The 21,632-nt window shown below is 31.6% G+C and overlaps 1 protein-coding gene across 3 annotated transcripts in view; it reads right to left on the bottom strand.

The window, feature by feature from the left end:
- The window catches only part of LOC145288002 (uncharacterized), a 283,397-nt gene that overhangs the window by 16,931 nt on the left and 244,834 nt on the right, over nt 1–21,632 (bottom strand). For all 3 annotated transcript variants that reach the window (XM_080136001.1, XM_080136002.1, XM_080136000.1), the window contains exons 7-12: nt 15,696–15,822; nt 12,435–12,582; nt 7,564–7,657; nt 6,641–6,732; nt 5,122–5,232; nt 1,063–1,201 (exon numbers count right to left, since the gene is read on the bottom strand). In XM_080136001.1, coding sequence (XP_079992127.1) covers nt 1,063–1,201; nt 5,122–5,232; nt 6,641–6,732; nt 7,564–7,657; nt 12,435–12,582; nt 15,696–15,822 — 711 coding nt within the window. The remainder of the gene's footprint in view (nt 1–1,062; nt 1,202–5,121; nt 5,233–6,640; nt 6,733–7,563; nt 7,658–12,434; nt 12,583–15,695; nt 15,823–21,632) is intronic.

Raw genomic sequence — 21,632 nt, 5'->3', positions numbered from 1 at the left:
TCCTAGCCAATCTTAATATTTTCCATTTTACTAAAAGACAAGTATCCACTTTCTTTGAGATCCCAATAATGATTTGATAATGACATGCAATATCTGTGCTTTTTTACTGAATAATTCTAATACAGTTTCTCACATATTTTTTTGTTATTTAAGTTTTCATATAGATATATTTATTTTTACTTTTTTCATTCCCAAATAAGGCATATTGCCACTTGGAATATAATGGGCAGCTATTTGAGATTGTGTCTACCGAAGGGGGGGGGGTACCATGGGGAGTTGAGCAGCAAGATGTTTCATCACATTGCATTTAAACTTCTAACTTCTGCAGGTTAGTATAGTCAGGAGAGCAGGAAATGAAGAGACTTACAAAGTCTATCAGTCCAAAGGAAAAACTTAGAGTAGAAAGCGTTCCAGTCGGGATTTCAACAGTAGAGGTGTTGGATTTTGCTGCTTATCTGGAGTATTTAAATCAAGGGAGCACAAGTGATAAAAGTTCAAACACATTCCATTCAAATACTTGTAAAACAGGCATAGGGATGCAACATGCTTTTGGCTATGCAATTATTTTGTAAAGAGCAATTTTGTATTTTTTCTTATTTTTTCAAGGAAGCCCCTCTTTGCATGATTTGACGCAAAAACATTTTCAAACTATTCAATAACTGCATCAGAAGCATTTATTACAGTTTCTATACCCTGCTTTCAAACTCTCTCCATCTAACTCATTCCAACACCTTTATTGTCTCTTTCATTCTCTATATAAAATGGATTTATTCCACACACACACACACACACACACACACACACACAGGACGTGTGTGCACAGGATTTATGAATTACCTAATCATTTGAAAACAAATTCCCTCATTATGACAGAAAAATTTCATTAAAAGATAATACAATATTAGTCACTAAATCTATACCACCAGCACCTTAATTGATAATGATGAAAAACATGCATTCATTAATTAAAAACATGTTAGAAAAGGCGGAGATGGAGCAGTTAAATATCATACACATACATATAGGCAAAAAATGAAATCCTGAAAATCGTTAAATTTTTACCTTAATTGAAGATTCTTGAATAGCAATGTCATTGAGTATGTGAGTGATTACTTGATCCGTGAATCCTTTTCGATCAATCGAACCTTTCATCACTTGGAGATAAAATGTCAGGCAAGAATAGATGTGCGATTTTGCTTCCCTAAATTGAATAAAAAGAAACTATATCAAAGTGCTCTCAAATTGATGTACATTAATAAATACTTATTAAAATAATTTGCAGTCAACCAACTTATCATATATTAACTTTCTTGGCCTGAAATGAATGAACTGTTTTTTCCTGATGATAATTTTTGTTTGGATATTTTTTTCATTGTTACAATTTTCAAGTTATAAAATAAAATTAAGAAAAAAGTTCATGGATGTTCAGTGCGAATGCAGACCGTGACAATATTATTGTTTGATAAAAAACAGATGAATACAACCATTGTATTTCTTATAAAACTGCACTTGCAAAGAGTCGTGCTTGATCTTAGTAGAAAGAGACACCACAAATAGTGTATCAATTTATTTTTTTAATAAAAACGTTGAAATTGAGAATGCAACATAAAAACATAATACAAGCTAAATCCATAAACATGTTATTTGGTTCATTTGTATATTTCAGTTTAACAACAATTGTTCATGAAGGTGGGGAACAATAAGCAGAAAGTTGGTTTAAAGCAAGTTTTTATAGTGGGTACCTTTCCTAATGAATACTAAATGATAATAAATTATTTTACACATATGGACATCTTAATCCACCCATAAATATAAAGCAAAGATATGTGTGCATTTATCTATACACGAGTTGAGATTCAAATAAAACCACCATATTTGCAATTAGCAGCTTTAACCTATAAACATTAAAAAAAATGATACAGTAAAAAATAATTACCAGAAAAATAAAAATGTTTCAGTTTAGCGATTTATTGAGATTTAACAATGGTGGGGAGTTCGCAAGATTCAGGGGGAGATAACTAATTGATAATTTTGACTAAATCCTTGATTTCTCATCCATACAGTCATATTGAATATTTGTATTTGGGATCATTTTTCAGAATTTTTAGAATTTATACAAATTTCAACATGGCACACAAGTACATAAGGTTTCATCTGAAATGTGTTGGTTTAAAAGATCATCAATAGAAACAAGCACCTCACTTGGTTTTAAATGATTAAAAAGTTCTATAGAAATTTTTAATTGATTAAAAAGTTTCTTTTTCTTCTTTTAAAATTTACGGAAAAATCAGTTATAGTTTAGTTAACAGATACAAAATCAAAACTATAAACAAGTTCTCATATGCATGTAGTTGTTATAACAAATTCTTCATTTTGGACCTTGGATGAGAGTTGTCAATGCAAGTTCATTCCCCTTCCCCTCCAAAAAACAAAAATAAAGAAAAATTGACACATGTCCAGAACTACCCCCTATAAAAGAACATAAATTAAGAAAAATCCTTATGACGTATGTACTGGTGATGGAAAGGAAATATAATGCACCAAAAATCATGTAAATTAATTAAGAAATTTCATTTTTATAAAGAAAATCATTACTAAGCACATTTGAATGTTTCCAATCCTCCCCTCCCCACGTTAAGAATGGTTTTTCTACAATCTCATAAAAGTTTATATTTGGAATCATCTCCCTTGTTCCTTCAGACTGTTCACAAGATGGCTTTACGAAATCATCGCTCATAGTTTAGTCACAAAATTAGATTATTTTTTATTTAAAAATATGACTACTTGATCAATGTAAGTGATTTTTGGTATATATTCTCTTTCCGTTATGAGTACATATATCATATAGATTTTTCTTTATTTTTGTTTTTTCATGGGGTGCATTTTGAAAAAATTTTGATACATGTACAAAGGTGGAAAGAAAAGGTATACCAGAAATCATTTAAATTAATTAATGAGTTTTTTGTTTTTTTTTAAATATAAAAAACGGTAAATCATAACATTAAAAAATATTTACATAAATTGATAATCTTTAAATTAATATTGTCACATTGAAAACTCTTAAAATTGTAAAATCAGAAATTTTCCTATTTCATAAAAGCCAAATAAATTAATAACCAAATATACAAATAGACATGTTGAACCTGAACTATAGATACACACAAATTCATTTTGTTTTTATATTTGAAATTATGGATTCATTATGGAATCAAAACCTGAATATATTAGAAAAAATAAGATTCAAGTCTTAATATAAATTTTCTTTTTTTTTTTATTGGATAAAACAATTTTTTAAATTTGAATTTTTTTTAACTGGTATCATAGTTATTAATTACAAAAAGAGGTCTACTCCAATATCATGTTTTATACACTATACTTATGCAACCTGTATAATTTTCCCTCATTGCATGTTAAGGTTTGAGTACCGCCTGCTTTTTTTTTTTTAATTACATATTCACCCCAAACAATGCACATTGTCACTTTGTTGTAGGGGGCTACTATCAGGGACATAGGCATCAGGAGTACTGTGTAGGGAGTTGGGCAGCAAGATGTCGGTTCACTTTACACTTGAATTTCTGCATGTCAGTACAGTTGAGGAAGCAGGGATCCGGAAGGGAATTTCAAAGTCTAGCTGTCCTGGGGAAGAAACTACTGGAGTAGAAGGCTCTCTTACATCTAGGAATCCCTGTGTAGGGGTGGGATTTAGCTGCTTGTCCAGTTTGTCGGGGGTATTTACGTCGAGGGGGTACAAATGCTTGCAGTTCATCAGAGCATTCACCGTTAAAGTATTTGTAGAACAGGCAAAGAGATGCAACGTTTCGTCGATGGGACAGAGGCTGAAGTTTAGATGACAGTTCAGGACCTATTAGATTGGCGACTCTCTTTTGAACCTTATCTAGGAGCGAGAGACTAGTGGCTGATGCACCGGCCCAAATATGACAACAATACTCCATACATGGGCGAATGGTGGCCTTATAGAGGTATAGGATACTTTTGGGCGTTAGTATCTTTCTAGCACGGTAGAAAGAACCCACCTTCTTCGCAGCGGTTCTGGCGATGCTCTCAATGTAATTGTTCCAACTCATGTTTCCTGTGAGCGTTAGACCGAGGAGTTTAAAAGATGTACTTTCAGATAAAGAGTCATTGGCCATTGGTATTGGTGGTAGAGAAGGTTTCTTGTAATTATTGAAGGAAGCGAGTTTAGTCTTGGCAGCATTGAATGTGACCATCCATTTATGTCCCCATTCCCCTACAAATCGGAGGTCATCCTCTAGTGTTTCTGCCATTTCTTTAGATATGTGTTCATTTGTTTTCCTGTCGTGTTTGTTATAGAGCGTGGTGTCGTCAGCATATATACCCATCTCACAATTTTGTCAGAGAGGTCATTTATGAATATTAGGAATAACAGAGGTTCAAGGATAGACCCTTGAGGCACTCCCGCATTTATATTGTTTAGATGTACGACTGTCAAGGACAATCTGGATTTTTCTCTTATCTAAGAAGGATTTAATTACGTTATGTAGTCTTCCAGTGATACCATATGGTCTGATTTTCCTGAGAAGACCTTCATGCCATACCCCGTCAAAAACCTTAGACATATCTAGAGCTACCGCTCTACCCTCCCCCATTTTGTCCAGTGACTGGTATATACGTTCTGAGATTACAGTTAGGATGTCTGCCGTGGAACGGGCTTGCCTAAATCTATATTGTTGGTCAGTCAGAAGTTTAGCATCTGTAAGGTGATGGACTAGAGCTTGGTTAATTATGGTCTCAAATATTTTGCCGAAAAGTGGGAGGAGGCTAATGGAGCGATAATTTACTGGGTCAGTTCTTTCGCCAGAATTCTTGAAAACTGGTACTACAGAAACAGTTTTCCAGCAGGCAGGAAAGCAAGATTCATTAAGGCATTTGCTGTAAAGTTTGGAGAGAACTGGAGCTACTTCGGCGGAGCACTTTTTTAATAGCACAGCCGGGATGATGTCAAGATTTCTTATGATAGCATGCACCTGAGAAGAGGTGATTTTGTAAAATTGTGTTAATATAAAATGGAATCTTTAAAAGAAATAAAATAAAAGCTTTGAAAATGGAGAATGTAATAAAAAGCGCTTTTGCTTTACTCACAGATAAGAAACGGTTGTTGAACCTCCTGATTTAGAAGAGGTTGTTCGCTGAAGGAACTTTATACATAAATTGCCAACAATACTGCTGAAAGGAGCAATCTGGCTACGAAGTCTGGAAAAAAATATAATAGTTGAAAAAAGGGGAAAAAATATAGTCAAATTACAGAGAATTACAAATGAGACAATTCATGGTATGACAACAATGATTATCGAACATCATGCGAGTCATTGCTGATTACAGTGAAGAAAAGGAAGTTAGAATAAAACAGGTATTTCAATATTTTCTAATGAAGCAGATTAAATGAAAAGATGTATTGCCATAACTCGCCAGAAGTGGAAACAATTGGCACGATATTCATGACAGGAATTATTCGATCAATCACAGTTTCTGAACAAATGTTGAAATACATTTTTTTTTTTTTTTTTTATTTAAACAAAACTAAACTCTTTGATACATTTGAATTACAAATCAGCATTTTTATTTTTATTTTTTTTATCTTAGATAAAACAAATGAACCCTTTGACATTCAAAAGTTATTTTGAAAATTAAACTTGTGTAAAATCATACACATTCCTTAATAATCGCTGATCCCCAACTGATTGTGTGATGTGGTTTTCTTCTCCATCTTCTTGATCTAGCAGTGTAATCATGGCAAATGCCGAGATATCATACACTGGTTTACAATAAAAGTAATAAAGAATTAAAAGAGAGATTACACCTCCGACGCATGATGTATAAATTAGTTGTACTGAGTGTGCATGATACAGATGGTGTAAAAAAAAATATCCCCAAGCGTTGTTTGTTGATTGCTGTCTGTTGAGGCATTATAGTTGATCAGCTCATCTTATCTGCTAAAGTTCTGCCCGCTTCCTATTATGATCTGCTCCCCTCTGAAAACTGGCCCAAACTCTCCACACTCAATCTCCTCGCTTCTCGTGAAAATCCACAAATGGTCTTTTTCTCCAGAATTTGACTTACAAATCTAAATTCAGTTTGTTTGTTTTTTTGTTTGTTTTTTTTTTTAATTTTTTTATTACATTTTCACCCCAAACAAGGCAAATTGCCACTTTGGCGTAGGGGGCTACTATCAGGAGCAACAACTACTGGGGTACTATGTAGGGATTTGGGCAGCAAGATGTCGGTTCACGTTACACTTGAACTTCTGCACGTCAGTACTTTTGAGGAAGCAGGGACCTGGAATGATATGGTTTACCATATCATGTCTATTTTGATCATTTATTGCAAAAACAAAACATTTTGTCAACAATTATAGGCAATTAGTTGAACACGTGACTATTTTTTCATACATCTGAATTTGAAATTGTAAGTTGATGCCATTCCAATGGAATTAATGCTTCATTATCTACAATAGACCAGATATGATTTGAACTTGAAATAGTTAACTCCATAGTCTGTGGCAGTATTGATTTGGCAAATAAAATACTAATCTTATAGAATAAGTGAATTCATATCTCTTCACTTATGCAAGAATCATTTTGTGATAAAATAACAGACTTACCGATTTATAATGGTGGTTAGCAAGCCCGTTGCTTGACAAATGAGAGCTGGTTGGTAAGAGCTGTAAAGTTCTTTCCTTATTGAATGAGATAACTGAAAAGAATAATTAGAAATTAACCATTTACCTTTCAAAAATGAGGTTAGGTGTATAATATACAAGTTTATTTTGGAGCTGATAAAGCTACAAGAATGAAGATATACATAACATGAACACTTCATGTAACTGCCAATTTATTCCATTTTAATTTAAACTGGAAAATACTGTAAGTAACAGCAATTTCTAATCTATTTTTGAATAAACTAAGTTTACTTTTGGACTTAATAACATACTTCATCATTGAGGCATAAGAAGCATGGACCATTACGAAATTACAAGTCAGTGAGTTCTTAAGCATTTTCTATTCAACTAAAGATTTTTAAATTAAAGTGTTCAAAAGTAAGTAAATGTTGTGTCGTAACACAATAGTAAAAGAAGAAAATCAAGTCGAGGTTGGTTTAACAAACAAAGTGTATTAACATCACAGGTACAAAGGTAGAAATACGGGTATAACTGACTAGCGCTCAGCTAGGCAGTGGAGTACTGTCGCTCCTTCTCACCGGTGTAGACATTACTGGCACTAAATATATATATAGTGAAAACCGGTGTAATTTCTCTTATGCATAGAAAGGCTGGTATAACAGTAAACAAGAATGTCTTCTCATATTTAATATTATAAAAGATTAGCATTTGAAATATGAAATGACGTTATAGAATATTTCTATGAGTATAGATGTGTAATTGTGATTAGATGATTTGGGGGGGGGGGCTTAAAAAGAAGCAAATTTTTAAGAATTATTTTTGAAATTATTATCCATTTCATTTGTTGTATCATTAAAAATAATTTGAAATTAAAAAATATGGATAATAAATAAAATAGTAAAAACCTTTTCGGTGTTCATGTCAACCATTCTATGAAGCAACTGAAGAACCTCCATGGCATTAAAATGAATGCCATCTGAAGATTTCAAACAAGGTTTACTGAAATGGAAATTAAAATAATTAGCCAATCATTTTTATTATACGAGAATTTGAAAAGGAAATATTAACAATTCCTATATTACAGAGAATCTTGTATTCAATTTCTATATGCTCAATCTGTTAAATCCAAAGTAGCTGAGCAGCGGCTTGGTTCCCACCAGTTCTGGCAAATAGCAAATAGGATCCTGAACAGAAACGTGCGTTCTATCCCAACCATTATCAATGGACCAGAGGTCATCTCGACAGCATCCGACAAGGCCAAACTATTTGCCAAAAACTTTGCGGCAAATTCTACCCTGTGCGACGAAGGCCATCAACTCCCCGTATTCCCTCCTATAACAAACAACACGCTATGTAACATTCAAATATCTGTGCGTGAGGTCGCCAAGCTAATCAAGAACCTTGACACCAGTAAAACAACTGGTCCTGACGGTATTCCAATTATAGTGTTAAAAAAATTACAACCAGAACTTGCCCCCATACTTACCAAACTGTTTAAGCGTTGCCTTAAAAAGAAGTGCTTCCCAACACCCTGGTAAACCTCATCAGTATGCCCTGTATTTAAGAATTCAGGTGATAAGTCATCCCCCTCTCAGTACAGACCAATAAGTCTCCTGTGTGTCATGAGTAAGTTGCTGGAATCCACAATAGAGAAGTAGTCAACCACCTCAGCAGAAATAACCTTCTTAGCAACACGCAATATGGTTTCCGTTCTGCTAGATCTACATCAGATGTGTTAACGATTATATCTCATAGGATTAGCGAATCTCTCGACAAAGGCTTAATTTCTAGGGCAATTGCTCTCGATATATCAAAGGCCTTCGATAAGGTTTAGCATAAAGGCCTACTACACAAGATTTCCAGCTACGATACAACTGGAAATGTTTTCTTGATCATTAAATCATTTCTCTCTGATAGGCTCATAAGAGTAGTGGTTGATGGGCAGAAATCAGATGCCCACAGTATTAATGCTGGTGTCCCTCAGGGGTCCATACTGGGCTCAACTCTCTTCCTGATCTACATTAATGATCTCCCAAAACACATACTAAAATCTTTCATTGACATCTATGCTGATGACACCACCATCTATGGCAACACATCAAAGACCATAAATGATGATGTTCTCTCTGATTCTCTCTCCTCTGATCTTGAGCGCGTTGTACAGTGGGGAAAGAGGTGGCTGGTTACTTTTAATGCATCTAAGACCAAGCTCCTATCTCTACATCATAAACGCTCTGATCCCCATCTGGCATCAATTGAAATGGATGGCTCTCGTCTAGGGGAGGCCCCATGTTTTGATAAGCTTCTGGGTTTGACCTTTACTCCTGATCTTAAATGAAACATATACATCAAGTCTGTGGCCAAGGTCGCTGGGAAAATGGTGGGATCCTTCTACCGCTCCAGAAGATATCTCACTAATGATGCAATTCTCTATCTATATAAGAGCCAAGTACGTCCAAACAGCCTATCCTGCCTTGACAGAGTACAAAATAGACTTAGTGGCTTGGTGGAGGATGCCCTTTTCTCTTCCCTGCAACCTCTTTCTCACAGAAGAGACGTAGCGAGCCTGTCTTTGTTCTATCATTATTTCCATGGCAAGTGTTCGTCTGAGCTCCATTCTCTGGTCCCCCCTCGCCAATCTTTTTCAAAAAACACCCGACTAGCTGATACCACCGTCAATAATTTTCCCCACTCCTTAACGGTGCCTAAATCAAAATGTAGATTCCACGAACAAAGCTTCTTTCTTAGAACTGCACGCCTGTGGAACTGTTCCGCTTGCCTGTTTCCCTCCCGACTTCAGCCTGGATGTCTTTCAAGTCCAACACAAACAAATTCCTGATGAACCGCCCCTCCCCCAAAGTAATAACACCTTATCAATTCTCCAATACTATTGCTACACTATCCCATTGAGTACTGTACACACAATAACCCTTATCCCAGAGTGGCCATTGGGCCTTCATAAGTGGTGAACTCCATGTACAAAAAAAAAAAAAAATCATTTCAACAATATGCCTCATTTCATATTCATTATAAATTAGGGGATAATTTGTTTGGTTCTTGTCTAGAATTCCTCCCATATTACAAAAGAAAGACCTGTATGATGTACATACTGATGACGAAACAAAAATATATTTTAACAATCATGTAAATTGATCAAGTAGTTTTAATTTTAAATAGGAAAATCATCTTTAAGCGATTAATGGTAATTCTTAGGCATTACAACATAAATCTCACAAGTTTTGAATTATTGAATATACCCATAAAATTGGATATTCTTATTTAAAAATAAAACTACTTCATCAAATTTACATGATTTTTGGAATATGGTATTTTCGTTTTGTTATAGCTGTGGATATGATATGTGGCACTATTTCTTAGTGCCACTGTTTCTAACACACTCTGCAGCATGGCCGAGTGGTGATTTAGCCATGTGCGTAGGGATACAAAGAAACGCCTTCCCATAATTCCTTTTCTTAGAGCTCTCACTCTTTCTGTTCAGGCCGTCATGAGGTGAGCACCATAATTTTTGTCTCTCCGTAAACGAGGGGGGGGGGCACCCTCCCTCAAAACTAGTTAGGTTAGTTAGCTTTGAAAAGCTTATTGTCCATATTAATTTATTTTTATTTCGGACTATTATTCTCATCTTTATTAGTTGTTGTTTTTGAGCTTTTATTGGTTTTGTTTATTCACAACGTTTCGGCCAACTATTATATATATTTAAAAAAAAAAAAAATGAATTCCAATTAAGGAATAATATATATATATATATATATATATATATATATATATATATATACCAATTGGTACAGACCCGACTATGGGTGATCAGATAATAAATAAATGTGGATTTATAAGATCAAAGAATCCAACCTTGATCGCCCTTTGGGGCCCATGGCGCAGTTGATAGAGACGTTGAATCTCTACAGTTCCAGATGAACATTGTATGATGATAGCGGTTTCAATCCCACCCAAAGTGTGCCAGAGGTTTAATTGGCCAAAATGTGGTGAGACGACAACAACTACGGATTGCAGTGATGGCTGAGAATGCAGTCAGGAGATTCGAAGTTCCTACCTGTCGCGGTTACCACCTGACGAAGGCCATAGGAATAGTTGACCGAAACGTTGTGAATAAACAAAACTAATAAAAGCTCAAAAGCAACAACTAATAAAGATGAGAATAATAGTCCGAAATAAAAATAAATTAATATATATAATGCTCATCTCAAAAAAAAAAAAAAATGAATTCCAATTAAGGAATAATATATATATATAGCTTATTGTTCAGTTTGAAATTATAGAAGTTTTTTGTAATATATATTGTATCTATAATGTAAAATAAAATGGTTAGTTATGTTCCATATATATTACAATTGTGTCGCCTTTCTTATGTCTGCCATAAAGGCCCTCATAAATGCGTTCATTGAAACAACGAAGCAGTCCAGAGGATGAAGAAAGAAAATTCCAGTCAGAACGCCACCGGGGTGAAGAAATCTTAAGAGAAGAGACCACACAACACATCCAACATCTCAGGTATGCTTTTCTTCTTATAGACCCTAATGACGGCCATCTTCATATCTTCATGAGACCACTTTAAGACATTTAGTGTAACATGTGAAGCCGGTCACACCTCAGTGACCGGCTGATCGTGTTAAGATACACATTTTTCTTTATTTTTGTTTTTTATGTAGGAGGAATTCTGGACAACAACCATTTATTTTATCTTCAAATTGAAATGAAATTGCATAACAAAATTCAATAAATGGAAGAAAAAATGCTGAAATTGAGATGAATTTCCCAATCTAGAGGGCCACAGCTCCATGTATATCTGGTGAGGTCAGTGTATAAAACAACTGAAAACAATTTGGATGATATGTCAGTGATAAATAGTAAAAGCACATTAAAAATAATTATTTAATTAGTGAAATATCAATTTTGGTAAAAAAAAAAAAATAAAAATAAATAAATTAAAAAAATTTAAAAAAAAAAAAAAAGCCGGCAAATTTACCAACAAGTTATTCATCAGATTAATTGGGCTAACAGATCAGTTTAAACTGGGTCAGTCAAACTTCACAGAAAGAAACTGAGTGTGCATGTTAGGGGAAGGAGACAGGAAGTCATTCTTTGATGAAGGGAAAGTTATATAATACACCTCCCTTCTTCACGATTAGTTTGGAGGTAAGGCTCTAGCAATTTTGCAGAAATTAGTTTTTTTCTTCTATTATATAAAGGGCAAATGTATGTGTGTTTGTATGTCCACTAAAAACTTTTGTCATGCACCAATGCAGCATCATTAGAAAGAGCAATATCTCAAGCGAAAAATAGGAAAAAATCGTCCATTATTTTGTGTAGGAATATACTTTTGTTTGAAGGGGAGGGGTCAGATAAAAATCTTGCTTTCAATGCGATTAGCAAACTGCACATGCGTGAATCGTCGATACGATCTTTCATTTTAAATAGCTAAATTTGCGAAGTTATAGCATCTGTGTTCCCGTGGCCCATCAATAAAAGCATTCGGTTACTAATTTCAGTTATGTGAATTCGCGCCTAGCACGCATCATTTTTTTTTTTTCTTTTTAGTTTACAAAATTTTGCTTTCAGTTTCGCTTATGGTATCCAAGTCCTTTTTTTTTTTTTTAAAAACAACCGGGAACATTTCACGTTTTGGTTCATGTAACTTCTGAGCTCCTTCAAGTGTATTAAGATAAGACGAGAAAAGAGTTTTGCATCTCTAATTCTGATATTCAAGTTAGTAAATAGAAAAAGAAAAATTATTTACTTGATGGAATTTTCTATGCATGATAATCCAAATCTGATCCTGTAAATAATGGCATTGGTTCGTTTTGGTTCTTCCCAGTTGGAAATGCTGCCGGAAAAATTTTCTATACTGGTCGTCATAGAATTATCGAGGCTTAGCTGTTGATAATCTGAAAGAAAATTTATTATGATTTAACAGAATTTCTTAGATTATTTACCTATTTTTCTATAAACTGATGTTTCAAAATAGCTCATAATAACAAAAGGACTCAAAGATTTCTTTTTCTTTAAGTTGGAATAAATAAATTATTTATACAAAATGCTGTTTACCGAAATGTAAATCACTCTCAAAACTTTAAAATGGGAAACTATGCTGATCTCTATATGGTTTCTTGTAGAAAACATTCACTGTGTAAACAGAAGAAATTTGTTTATTCTAAGAATCTTCCACAAACTTTATAAAAAATAAAACTACTTGATCAATTTACATAATTTTTGGAATATGATAGTTTTGCATTTGCATTATGGATATGTACATCTTACAGATTTTTTTTTTTCTTTTTTCAAATCACCTCCAAAATGTCAAATGAAAAGTTAAGAGAGCATAATTCAAAAGTTTAAAGAAGTTATCTGTATAACAGAAAGAGAAATGCTAAGTTTTACCAATTTTTAATCCTTAAATGAGATTTTTCAAACATTGTTGGGATGATTTATTAGATGTGAACAATGTGTACGCATCAAATTTTAAATGAAGCTTGAAATTTTGCTACTTTTAGCAGATTGTTTTTTTTTTAATATTTAATAATAATCTAATAAGTTGTTGATTCACTAGGAAACTATATGTTAAACGATCAGAATAAGTGAGTGGCTCGACAAGAAATTAACATTTAACCATGTTGCACTCAGCTTGGAAATTTTTGGCAGAAGCAATGTTCATGATAGTTACATTTAGTTTTAAGTACACAGACAGAGGAAAGAACATTTTTTTTTCAGTGATTGATATTAGACAAGTTTTTGTTGCGAATATTTTACGAGGGGGGGGGGGGCAGAAATAAGAGCTTGGTTGAGCAGCTATCATGAAAATGATGATAGAACAGAAAAAGATCAGCAACCTATCGTTTGTGGAAAAGTGGGTGCAGATAAGAGACAAGATCATTCCCCAGCTTTACATTCTACCTTTCTGTAACAATCGTTTTTTTTTTTTTGTTTATCATTTTCTTTATTGACTGAGGAGTCACTATTTTTCAAGGCCAAAGGCCACTAGAGGATAAGATAGTGATAAACAACATCTTAAAGAGGATTAGAAACAATGGATTGAATGATCAGAATTTGATTATTTAAATGACCGACTTGACAAGAATTTGTTAATAATCATGAAGTACTTGGCTGGGAGGCAGCCTCACATTATTGTATTTCACAAATAGAAAATATTTGGAAAGATATATTTTATTCATGACAATTACGTTCTGTTTTAGGAATACAGATAAAGAAATGAAAATTCTTTACAGTAGTTGATGCCAAACAAGTTTTAGCTGTGAATGTTTTACAGGGAAGAACTAGATATTGGAGTTCAGTCGTACACTTATTCAAATACAGGTTTTAAAGATGTGGTACATAACTGAAGGTCAGTTGATTGTCTGAAATAATTGTGAACACATTAATTAGTTTCACAAAACATTTAATAATGATCTCTGCTTTGTGTAGTCTATTATAAGAAAAATAAATATGGTTGAAAGTCGTGATGTTATTGTTGGTGCTCAGTTACCCCCTTCATATAATACACAAGTTTTCCAAATAATTACAGTGTGCATGTGTTAAGCAGTTCAACCAATTAAAATGGTTTAGTGCTAAAATCCACATTTTCAACAATCAGAACTGATCAGAAAAATGCTTTAAAAAACTTGTTTCTAACAGTTGTGTTGTATAATCAAACATTCCTCCCATGCACAAAAAAGTAACAATATTATATTCAAAATAACAACCTTTAAAATCAACACGCACAAAGTTGTAGGAGGAAAGACACAAAATCCAAATATTTACCTCAAAAGTGCCTACAACAATTATTAGTAGCAGCACTTTTTTTTTTTTACGCTAGTGAGTCAATGCTTATCAAGGGCTACTCGGAAGTAAGGTTTAATGAACGTCAGGTAGACTGTGAAACAACCCTGTGATGATCGGTAATGGTGGAATTTGGGTAGGGTTGGAGGACAGCTAAACAACTTATTTACATTAAATTTGAAAATTGTCGTGTTATAGTAATAGTAAGCTGGGAAGCAGATCCTGATATTGTTTCAGACTTAAGACTAGCACCATTAGAATTTACCTTCTATGCTATTGAAAGAGAACAAACAAAAAGCTATTTCATTTTGATAGACCAAGTGCAAAGAAAGATTTGACTAAAATCTTTCACACAAGCAATATTAATTTCTTTCAGAAGTTTTAAAAAATAATCATAAACTCATGAAGGACATATTGAAACTTAGTTTTATACTTAGTTGTTTCTCCTGTACATGCTTACACAAACTATGCTTGAAACACTTAGATAAATGAATCTTCGTTTCGATTGCATTATTTTTCTTTGCAATTGTTCTTCATTGATTTTTCTTTTAATTATTGAGAACATAGCCAAGGCTGCTGCAAAGAAGGTGGGCTCCCTCTACCATGCTAAAAAATCATTCACAGCGGAGAACACCTAATATCTTTATGAAGCTACAATTCGGCCATGCATAGAGTATTGTTAACACATCTGGGCTGGTACATCTCATCTACCAGTAGTCTCACTCTTAGACAAGGTCAAAAAAACAAAAAACAAAAAAAAAACAGTCTCCAACAATAGATCCTGCGCTATCAACCAAAATCCAGCCCCTGTACCATCGCCGAAATGTTGCATTTCTTTGCCTGTTTTACAAGTTCTTTAATGAAATGTGCTCTGGTGAACTATAGCACTTGAGTCCCCTTGACTTAAATACTTCCGACAAGCAGAAAAATTCACTGTTGAGATCCCTAAATGCGGGAAAACATACTCTAACAATTCCTCCCCTCGGACTGCTAGACTTTAGAATTTACTCAGTTCCCCCGCTTCCCTGACTGTACTAAACTGCAGAAACTTAAATTTAATGTGAACAGACATCTTGTTGCTCAACTTCCCACAGTCCCCTATTAGATATGATTACAAATAGTAATCACTTACATTCAAAGAGGCAATATGCTTTGTTTGGGGTGAAAAATTGTTATAACCCGGTGAGTTGCTGTATTTTATAGGTGACTGATATACAAAACTTACCTGGATCATTTTCGTGTACAATATGATTAAGCAAGTAGTGAATGTTCACCACTTGCCAATGGAAATCTGTAAATTGGGGAGTTGCTGATGAGCTATGTTCAACAACAGACACAAGTTTGGAGATCAGCTAGAATGAATAAAAAAAAAAAAAAAACATCTTTAAAACATTGAATGATATATTATATATTAAAATGCTTGAATATTATCAAAGAATAAAAATAACAATCATCAAAATTCAAAGAAACAATTTTTGTTTTAAACTAACTGTACATATCCAGCGTTGTTCAGGATGCAGTAAATTCACTTTAATTTTAAAGTTTCATTTGTTTGCACATTTTTAAGCTTATATAGAAAAAGTAATAAAATTGGAAGTTGTAAAGTAGACAACTTTCATTATATTCTTCAATGTAAAACTCAAATTACCTTACTCGCTGAGTATTTTTTTTTTAAGTGATTATTTAAAAATATTACATATTATCAGTCATATGAGTCAGACTAATTTTTTAAATACTAGCATTTGTAGCGAAGATCATTACATTGCCAATAATGTTATACAAGATTTTATATATATATATATATATATATATATATATATATATATATATATATATTAGTGCATTGGGATATGTTGAAAAGAAATTAATAAAGTGTCCAATCACAAGAATGTGAGAATTAAAATACAAATTATTTAAAAATTATACAGTACAGATTCCAGACATGGATCAATCTTTACTGTTTAGAAAAGACCATTACAATCCATCACAAATCTTCGACAGCACACAAAATTAAGATAAATTGAAAAATGGAATTCAACAATCACCAAATTTATTGTCCTGTGAATTTACTCATGTGTCCATTTTGAGGGAAAGTACAAAGTTAATAGGGGCAGACTATACAGCTGTACAAGTCCTAATCATAATTATTATATAAAAATGATGTATGTTTGCCAGTTTCAGTAATGTATTCATATTTAGGGGTGATGATGTGTAATGTAATTTATTGGTTAATTTGTGGGTTAAATTCTGGAGTGGTTAACTTATATATTTATGAATTGAGTGTATTACCATCATTAAAGGGTATAGTTATATTTATTTTCAGAGGAGAGTGCTTATATTTTAGTATAAAACTTGTTATAATTGTAGTTTATTAGAGAAGAGGTTTCATGTCTGATGAAAAGAGGGGATATCTTACTAGTAAAAAAGCTGACCTAAGAGGTATGAAATCAAGTGTCTGGATCATTATAGACGTGTTATCGTAATATATGTGATGGTACCTGGATGGTGTCATGAAAGGTTTTTGCGTTTAATTAATTTTGTTAGCTTTTACCTAATTATGTTTATAAGCCTACCAGAGAGCCTATGTGTATCGATTAAGTTTAAATCTTGGTCATATATATTTATTTTTGTTCAAGGGTATTTGATAAATAATATATTTATAGGTATTAAAGAAGAAAGATTTTTTAAATATTTTTTTTATAAATCTTAAGGGAGGGAAAAAAATAAAATAAAAACAAAATAAAAAATAAAAACAAAAAAACAAAAAGAATTGATGAAGCTCATGTTATTTGTGATAGGTAGAGATTAGGAGATGCGAGTGCAGGTTGTATTTGGGTTGGAAAGGAAGAAGTAAAGCTGATATGTATGATATATAAAGAGGGAAAGAAGAGGGATTATTATTGTATATAAATAATTATTTTTGATAAAAGAGGTATAACTGGAAAGGTCCTAAGTGGGTGAATAGAATTGTATGTGTTCTTTTTTTTAGACTTACATATGAACAAGGCTTTCAGTGAGATATGTTTTGTTTTTGTTAATGCACGGCTGATACAAATTTTCTTCTATAGTTTGAATACCTGTTTTGATATTCATACTGTTTATGGAAAAGTTATTATTAATCTGTAGGATCCTAAATTTTTCAATGGTGCATAGTGAGCAATTTGTGAAGGAAGGACTATAAGGTTTTTGTTTATCGATGATCCTCCATTTAATTTCATAGGTAGTACTATATTCTTTGATCAAAACTTCTTCAAGTTATTCAGATGTAAATTTTTTCATTCTTAGAGTTTACACCTGATATGGCTGACTACGAACACTATGAATCTGATTGCGCAACCTACTTTTAGAGAGCAAACTTCAGTTATAGTCAGCTAACTAACTTTGGGTGTAGCGCTATCAGAAGTGTGACAAGGCAAATCAATTTCTTCACTTTTTTCTATCACGCCTACATCTATCCCCTGTGCATGTATTTTTATTTTTTTAATGTTTTTCCAATTTTTCTCTTTTATTTAATAATCATTGAAAAGTTTTTCGGTGTTCTTTTAATTAAGGATTATTGAAATTAGTTTGTTTTGTTTTTTTTAAGAAAAATTATTGAAAACACTTTTTTCACTCTTTTTTTTTAAAAGAATTATTGTAAACACTTTTTTAAATATTTTAAAAACTATCTTGGGAATATTATGTATTGGATACATTTTTTATGATGTTTAAAATTGTTATTTTGATTTCAATAATTTTTTTTCATAAAAACATATTTATTATATACTCAAATAAAAAAAACTTATTTTTTAAATTTAATTTATTTTTATAAGTTTTATTTTAAACTTATATAGAAAAAGAAATAAAATTGAAGTTGTAAGGTAGACAACTTTTATTATTATTATTGTGACAACTTTTATTATTATTATTATTATTATTTACATCGGAATACTTGAGAAACTTTCAAACAGATTTTATATCTGTTTGAAAGTTTATCAAGTATTCCGATGTAAATTTTTTCCTTAGTTTATATAGCAATACACATGGTCGATAAAACACTTTGGATAATCACAGATTTCAAGGGTTTTTTGCTAAAATAGTCATATTTTAAAAACCAAAGCACTTTAAATCTTCAAAATACCACTGTTTTGTTCGGAAATGAATATACTTTCAAATGAATTAGTAAATAATAACATACATTATATATTTTTAGAGTTTTAAGCAAATAAAGTGATAAAAATGTGAACATCATAAAACAGCATTTTCGGTAAGATTTTGTAACGACCCCCCCCCCTGATTTGTAAACACTCGTACCGTGTTTCTGTTAAGAATATTTTTTAATGAAATTTGGAAATTAGCCAAAATAGATATCATTTTTAATAATTTCAAGTGCTCGAAATTCATTTGACCACTCGTTTTTTTGTTCTGTTAAAAAAATATTTCAAAATGATGAGTATTGAAAATTTTGAAAACAATTTTCTTCGGACACTCACTATTAAATAAAACAATCTTTTTACTATGTTTATTCGTTAAAAAGATGATTGAACAGTGTTTTCTCTAGTGGCACGTAGCAATTTAAAAACATAATATCCGAAAAAATCGTTATGAATTTGAATCAAGACTTCTGTAGTATTAGTAATAGCAGTAGTAGCGATAGTATGACGTAAACAGACGTTTTGTTTTTGTTGTTTATTTTTATTCCAGAACGTTTTTTTTTAAATTGAAAATCTGGTTATAAAAAAATTTCTTACATATTTAGTCAGAGCTATTTTGTTATCAACCATACAAATATTTTTAAAAATTGAGTAGTAGTAAATTTTAAAATATTTCAACAAGATGTGAAATATGATTGTTTTGGTTCACGTGTATGAACGGTTACACACTTCTAATTTTCGTCCTTTAAAAAATGTTTGCAGTGAGTTATCGAATGGAAACTAATCTACCCGATTATTTAAAAAAAAAAATAGAAGAAAATAATCAATATTTAAATATTTGTTGGAGGTGGTCAGTTAAAAAATAAAAACGGTAGAAAAAGACATGAAATGTAATTAAATATCCAAATAACATTAATTCAAAATTTTTAACAATTTGTCAGCTTTAGCAAAAACTTGTTTCTTTTTTATATTTAAATAGGTGGGACAAAAATACTTGAAATTTTTCCAAGCATTATGTTTTCTGTTACAGATACGTCACTTTTTTAAATAACATTTATTTTTGTCTGTTTGTCATAATTCTTTTAAAGTTTCACAATGGGTACCAAACGACTTCTAAAAAAAAAAAAAAAACTTAAAACTCGCTTAATTCTATGTCTTATCCTAGGTATGAGTGGCAAGCCTCCTTCTAAAACCTTTAGCCTTAACAATAACGCTAAGTACAAGTGGCAGAGCTCCCCACTAAACAAACTTCCTCTGTGAGCATAAGCGTAAGAAAAAGAAAAGCATAAAAAACATTTAAAGAAAAGTGCACATGATTAATCTCCCACAAAAACAATAAATTGGTCAACTGTCCTAAAATGCTAGGATCGTCTTGAAATGGTGAATTATTTTACATTTATGTGAAACCAACCCCTACTCTAAATTCTAAAATTGTTTGTTTTGTTTTTATCAAGTCTTCAGGAGTTTCACACATAATTTTCCTTAGCCCTATCATTAACCCAAAGTCAGAGTGGCAACCTCTCCACCTTCTCATAACTGCACAAAGACCCTCTTAAAACCACCCATAATCGCCTTTTAGAAAACAAACAAACAAACAACATCCAGAATTTATCTATCATAGGAAAAAGGGGGCAGGGGGTAATTGCCCTAAAACACTCGAATGATTCAAAATGGGAAATAATTTTACATTAAATTCTAAAATAATTTTTGCTTATCTTTTATTAAAGTTTTTCAAGTTGTTCACATCTATAAAGGTAGAACCACATATTTTGGAGAGGTGGTCAGATGGGGAGGGGTAACAGAAGGTATTAATCTACAATAATACCAAAGAAATATTGCAATATATTTATTTTTAACCAATCCTAGATTTCGATTCAGTTTTTGGCACATAAAATGCATTACAACTAAACTTTGAGTTCTCTTAACTTATTTTCTTTTAATGAATACATGGCATTTTTAAGCAATCGCAGCATATTTATGTGCATTTACTGCAGATTATTTGGAAACCATTAATTTCTGGAGATTTTCAGTAGCATATTCAGATTCCTTGCACAAAAATACACTTATATGGTAAATTTCATTGCTTAGTCTTGTGTTTTAACAAATATATAGCATTTTTACTAAAAAAGTAGTGCAAAAAATGTGACAAAACGCATATGGTCTTAAAGAGGGGAAAATATTCAAACGCGCAAAGCATAAAAATAGTCACAATGATACAGGTATAAATAACACAATTAGTCTTTATTTGCACTTTTAATAACAAAATTTAAGATTTTATTTTATTTGAAATTTTATAAGAAATATGTTTATGAAATTATAAAGATGTTTATTTTTTTTTTTATTTTAAAAATGAATTTTTTATTTGAATTTATATAATAAATATATTTTTATGAAAGTATAAAAATGACATTTTTGAAATCCAAATAACAAATGAAATTATTGAAATCCAAATAACAAATGAAATTATTGAAATCCAAATAACAAATGAAATTATTGAAATCCAAATAACAAATGAAATTATTGAAATCCAAATAACAATGGAAATTATTGAAATCCAAATAACAATTGAAATTATTGAAATCCAAATAACAATTGAAATTATTGAAATCCAAATAACAAATGAAATTATTGAAATCCAAATAACAAATGAAATTATTGAAATCCAAATAACAAATGAAATTATTGAAATCAAAATAACAAATGAAATTATTGAAATCAAAATAACAAATGAAATTATTGAAATCAAAATAACAAATGAAATTATTGAAATCAAAATAACAAATGAAATTATTGAAATCAAAATAACAAATGAAATTATTGAAATCCAAATAGCAAATGAAATTATTGAAATCCAAATAACAAATGAAATTATTGAAATCCAAATAACAAATGAAATTATTGAAATCCAAATAACAAATGAAATTATTGAAATCCAAATAACAAATGAAATTATTGAAATCCAAATAACAAATGAAATTATTGAAATCAAAATAACTAAATTTCAAACATAAAAAATGTATTCAATACAT

Source organism: Euprymna scolopes, chromosome 11 (genome assembly GCF_053919585.1).
Source record: "Euprymna scolopes isolate OS-2025 chromosome 11, ASM5391958v1, whole genome shotgun sequence".
NCBI classification, from domain to species: Eukaryota; Metazoa; Mollusca; class Cephalopoda; order Sepiida; family Sepiolidae; genus Euprymna; species Euprymna scolopes.
Note: the sequence above shows the minus strand (reverse complement) of the source record. Positions and strands in the feature narration are given on the sequence as shown.